The sequence below is a fragment of the Malurus melanocephalus genome, unplaced genomic scaffold (genome assembly GCF_030028575.1).
Source record: "Malurus melanocephalus ecotype Western Australia unplaced genomic scaffold, MMel_1.1 scaffold_614, whole genome shotgun sequence".
Taxonomy (NCBI): domain Eukaryota; kingdom Metazoa; phylum Chordata; class Aves; order Passeriformes; family Maluridae; genus Malurus; species Malurus melanocephalus.
Window position 1 is genome coordinate 266,841 of NW_026623846.1, and position 6,000 is coordinate 272,840.

Sequence of the window (6,000 nt, forward strand, 5' to 3'; positions counted from 1 at the left end):
TTATGACCTTAACTTGCAAACTTCTGAAAACTGCACTTATTGTCCATAATTTTAACAAAGAGACCACCAACAATTCTGTATTTTGATCTCAACTCCTAAATCCCAACAGAATTTGGGAGTTCCTTGGATACAGCAGATAATACACGGGCTGTGTCACAAAAAACACAAATTTATCACTCTAATCTGGCTGAGAGCAAAACACTTCTGAGCCTATTGTATAGTGACAATTAAGGATAAAAATCTTTTATCTCAAATGTAGATGGGTTGATTTTCAAGCAACAGCATTTCCTGAGCTTGCTACTAATGCAAGTAAATTTTTTTTTCTTATTTTAAGATATTTTCTAGGTAAAATGCTTGTTTCCAGTCACACCTTATGAAGAGTTWTCTGAAATTATTGAAAATATTCATCCAGGCCAAAGAAGTATGCAGATGGRTTTGGRCTCCTTGCTTTGTATMTCAACCTCCCCTTCCTTCCTCCCSTCCCAACCTTATCTGCATTTTCAGTGTTCTCCAACTCCTCAGCAGTGCTACCTAAGGAATTACCAGGAATGGAGCATTGGCCATTTCCCAGATAATTCTATAATTAATAATTCTAATAATAATAAAGCACTCAGGTCTGAGTCTGCCTGCCTCAGCTCTCCTCTGAGCACAAGGCCAGAGCAGTGGAATTGTGGAAAGCTTCTCCTGCCCATGTTGATCAAAGACCAACAGGATTCACTGAACTGCCCATCTCAGAGGAGCCAAAAGCCAAAACAGCCTCCACTGCACCAAAAATTCACTTTACACTGGAAAGCACTACATTTGTGTCTCTCAGCTCCAGGATAAACATGGACAGTACCTGTTGTTCCTGACTGGAGAGAGGATGATGGAAATCACAWCCCTAATTCAGACACTGATCTAATATCCCCTGAACTCAATTTCCTCATTTAGTTCAGCATTAAGGCCAACACAGCAGGAATTTCCCAGGCAGCCCCCGCTGCTGGAGCAGCACAGGGCTCACTCTGTCCCTGATGAGAACCTTCCCCTGCCCCAGGGTGATCCAAACCCATCCAACCTGGCYTTGGACACTTSAGGGATCCAGGGGCARCCACAGCTYCTSTGTGCCAGCACCTCCCCCTCCTYACAGTAATGCAAAATAAAACACTTCTAATTCATTTCCTGATTCTTGGTCTCTGAGGAATCTGGAACCAGGAGGATGGAGATCCCGGCCATGCAGAGAAGATGTAGGGTTAGTAAATCCCAGTTTTTCTGAACGTTTTTTAAATGGTCATATGGTCTTTTAAATGATAATAAAATGATTTAAAAATAGTCTCAAAGATTTCCCGTGTCACTGCTTTAAATAAGATCCCACAGCAGTAAATGCTGGTCCTTGTTTAGCACTTGGTATTTCTGTCAGAATCTCTCATTTCACATATGAAATACAACACCTGCTGACCTGCATGGAAAAAACCCTTCTATCAGCACCACGATGGAAAGGAGAACAGCTTCCCTCAGTTCCTGTGGCAAATCAAGGCTCATGGATGTGATTAGCAGCAAAACACAGCTGATGCCTACACTAATATTGACCCGTTCCATCCAACTGAGCCCTGAGTGTGACTGTTGGGAGGAGACTGAAATAGCTGTGTGCTAACAAGTGGGGTCAGGGCTCTGGAATGGGTCACTGCAGGAATACTTTGGTTTGGGTTTAGTTAATACAGGCAGGCTCAGGAGAATATCARCACAAATTTCCACAAAGCTTCTCAGTCCCCCTGGGACAGATGCTGAAAGCAGCAAAGGTTGTTCCTAACACAGCGTTGGTTGATGTGAGCCAGATCCCTGATCCCAGAACTCCATGGAGCCTGTATGGGGAACTGGGGGAGGGAAAAAGAGGAAAAGCAGTAGAATCCCTTTCTCAYGGTGTTCCTCATCAGATCTACGCTGAATAATGAAGCTTTATAACCAAATTTCATGTGAAYCCACCCAAAAGTTTTGCAAGTGGCCTGATTTCACTGCTCCACTTAACTGCAGTGTCAAAGAATGGCAAACAAGCCATGATTCCGAGTTGGCCCTCTGAGTCTGGGGGAATAAAGCCGCAGCTCCTGCCCAGTGTGTGGAGTAGGATCTCTCAGAGTGCATCACACACACACAACATCTGTGCGGGTCAGGCAGGGGAGAGGGAATTTGACACAGTCAGGAGAGAAATCCATCAAATCAGACAAGCCGGGGGTTGTGACGTACCATTGACTAAGCTGGCATTTGCATTATCAGTGGCATTTGCACCTGCTGCACCATCTGTGGCTGGAGGAGGGTGGGAGGAGGGATGGGAAGAATCTACTGAGCAATAATGGATAAAAGAAAAAAAAAAACAAAACACAAAAACAAAACAACAAATAATAAATAAAGAATAATGGCAACGCGAACAAATGCACGTGACAGAACGGAAAGCGATCGTGGCTGGTTTGTTCCCAAAATCAAACAATTTAAATGGAATTAAACACAAATTTCCAAAGCAACGGGGCATTGGGGAGGTGGTACAAAGTGAGCTGAAAACTCAAATTATAATAATAATAATAAAAGATAAATAAATATGAAATACATTTAGCAAAGTARAAGGAGTTGGTGAGAACTGACTGTACACAGTGCTGTGTACATTGCTTTAGTCCATATATGTGGGGTTTTTTTTAAACTTTAATGTCATTTATGAAGCTGTAAAATGGCTGAAATCTTCACTTTGGAGTTAATTTACACAATGCATGGGCAGTTTTAAAATCTGCATTTAAAATATTCATTATATCTATGCRTACACGTACTGCTACACGGCACAATGGTACGTATTTGTTGTTTTATATAATTTTGCACATTATGACTTCTCACTAATGCATCCCAGGCTAACAGGGGCTCAATGCATGTCCTGCCATCACCCAGGTAAAATGAACATCAGTCTGCATAGAAACATGAAATTTTCCAGTATTTTATGTGGAAAAGGCAAATTTTTGAGGAAAATAATGGCTTATTTTCAATCCAGATAATGGACATGACACATTTCCCCATTTGTGGTGAAATGAAAGGAGTATCAGAAAAAAAGGAGTATCAGAAGAAAAAAAACCTTCTTCTTCTTTTCAGTAATCATCCACATATTAGAGAAATTGGTCAAGAAATTTTTCCTAACAGGGAGGAGAAAAGCTTGAAGAAGGTTTTATCATTTCACTACATTTTTTATATTAGAGTTTTAAAAAAACTTATTCTCTGCAAAGAACAGATAAAATTCATTTGGTTTTGTTTCTGATGGTGAATTGCTCACAACAGAACCAAGTCCTGCAGTGAATCCTGCCGGGGGCTCTCACACCCCCAGCCCCACGGGACCACTCGAGCTGCTGGTCCTGCACAGGAAGGGGCTGATTCTGCTCAAATGGCAAATTGGGAGAAGAAAACAAACAGCTCACAGGGCTGCAAACACACCCCATATACTGTGCCGGGGGAAATTTCAATTGCAAATTTGATTACTGCGATGGCAACGCCTTCCACTGTTGTGGTGGCTCCTTGGGATCCCCAGCCCAGCCGAGCAAATCAACAGCAAATCAACAATTCCACATCAATCCTTGGCCGTTTCCTGCGGGAATGGTTGATAATTCCAGCTCAACGGGAACATTTGCACCACCACCAATGCCTGCCCACCGCAAGGTTTGGCCCCAGCAATCCTGTTGATTTGAAATAATTCTTTAATTTCGATTGGACTGATTCAAAGGCAATTTTTCAATCAGCAGCTCCCCCCTGATTTGCAGCGATGGCACAATTCTTACTCTACCTGGAAGCTGCTGCTCCTCCTCCTGTTTCACACCTGCACGAGGATTGTTAAAGTGTTAAAGAGCAAGAAAAGCACCCACCTACACGGACTGCTGGCATTTCACTGCCAGGACTCTGGGAACTGCAGCTTTATGTACCTGAGGTCTTTATTTGAATAAATAAAATCATTTGTAATAGTAATTATTTTAATAGTAATAAAGGCAATAATAAAAATAATAATGATAAAAATAATAAAGGAGGCAGCTGCCTCCACCTGACACCTCTGCATGAGCACAAGCCCAGCAAATCAGAAAAAGGGAAGGAATTCTCTATAGAATGGATTTTTTTTTATTCCTGCTATTTCTTTAGAGCCATTTTCAATTGATTTCTGTGTCTGCATCTAAATTCTAACACACTTCAGTGAGAAGCTCCATCTTTGGGTAAGTTACAGCTGTGGGGCAGTGCAAAATCCCTGATTTCTCTTTTTCTGCCTTCCCAGGCTATTCCCAGTGAATCCTGAGACAGCCACCAGTGTCCTGAGCACAGCCTAGAGAGCCCAGCCCAGTTAAACCCAGCTCAGCTTTGCACCACACTGGGATGAAGCTGCTCCTCCTCAAAACAGATCTCAAAAAGGCTCTGCCTGGGAGCCTCCTAAGGAGAGCAAGAGCCAGCTCTGAGGCACTGCTCAAAACCAGTCTGGCAGAAAAGAGTTTCATTCTGTGAGGTTTCAGTTTTTTCCATTTTCCTGAAACTCCCAAGCCTGGCAGGTATTGTGCATTTCTGTGCAGAAATRAAATGATAAACATTTCATTAAGTAAAAAGGGATTTCCTCAAAGCAGCAAGGAGTCAAAGACTTGTGGAGCATACTCAGAAATTGAAATTGTAGGCCCTGAAAACATTTGAATTTGACCTTCCTATCTGCAGCTTCAAATAAAAGGATGGAAACAAAAAAAAATGGTATCATATTGCCTGAAGGCAAATAAATAGCGAATAGAATGTTCATTAAAGCAATAACTGCTTTTTCTTTATTAATAGTGAAAACCACCAGAAAGGGCAGGAATGTCTAAAAAACCTGTATTAATTGGCCCTGAAATATGTCTGAAAGACAAATATTCTTAGGACAGACTTGGAATGGAACTGTGGAAGCAGAACAATTCACAAGACCGTGTGAAGCAAACCTGGAAAGGACAGACATTAAATCATGTTCCTGCTTAGTGTGCAGCCCATCAATTAGCAAATGCTTGTGACATCACACTGCAATAAGGTGAAGAGTCTACAGAGGCTTCTTGATTTCATTAACTGATACAGGACATGAAAGTAAAACTGTCTGCTAACATTTACTGCTCCACTCTTGGCTTTTGCTATTCTTAGCTTGACCTTTACACCTGCAGAAATTAAAATGCCTCTCCAGTCCGTCACTGACATTAAACAACTGGGCTAGCAAAGAGCCACATCTTATCTTTATTTTATTTTAGTTCTGAAGCTCTAAGACAGATGCTATTCCCATGGCCAAGRGTTTTTTTTTTCCTGAAAAAAAAAATTACATCGATAGAAAAGCACAAAACTTTAGCAAACTGTGGGTGAGCATGGATTCATGTAGAGAAGCCACAGCAAGTGGAGCATGCCCATGGTATCCCCTGCATTTCATTATGGACTGGGAGCCTGCAGTTTCACACTGGAAAAACATTTTGTTATCCAATGGATTTATTGGTTAACAGCTTCTGCTGTTTTTCTGTGTGACATGTGATGATAAAAACGTGTCATTAAAAAAAAAAGCAGTTTGAAAAATCGCATTTCTGTGTGGCGAACACAGGAGAGCTCCGGCTGCTCAAAGCCCAGGAGCTTTCCCTGCAGCATCCTCGTGTCAGATTTACCTTTCTTGTCTTTCTTCTCCTCCTCTTCTCCCCCAGCTCCCAGCAGGGTGAAGATGATGCCAGTCTGAGAATTGACCCCCACWGCAGTGACCAGCATCCGCCCGGAGCCCTCCATCACGTGGGTACCTGCGGAGGGAATGCAGTTACACACTGCTCAAATCCATGGRAAAACTCCTGCCAGGCTTCTGTGACAGCACTCACAGATTTGTGACACTTGAAAAATCTGTATTGAGCAGGGGATGACCACCTAACCAAAATAATGCCTGTTGGGGATTATCTGTATATTAATGGACACACAAATTAGTGCTGCCACCCAAAAAACAACAACTACAAAAACAAAAACAAAAACAACCTAACCAAAAAA

At 42.0% G+C, this 6,000-nt stretch overlaps 1 protein-coding gene across 3 annotated transcripts in view; it reads right to left on the minus strand.

The window, feature by feature from the left end:
* Positions 1-6,000, minus strand: part of ATP2B2 (ATPase plasma membrane Ca2+ transporting 2) — a 157,364-nt gene that overhangs the window by 75,052 nt on the left and 76,312 nt on the right. For 2 of the 3 annotated variants that reach the window (XM_057383186.1, XM_057383187.1), the window contains exons 5-6: positions 5,637-5,762; positions 2,218-2,310 (exon numbers count right to left, since the gene is read on the minus strand). In XM_057383186.1, the coding sequence (XP_057239169.1) occupies positions 2,218-2,310; positions 5,637-5,762 (219 nt within the window). The remainder of the gene's footprint in view (positions 1-2,217; positions 2,311-5,636; positions 5,763-6,000) is intronic. The other variant, XM_057383188.1, reaches the window with a different exon arrangement.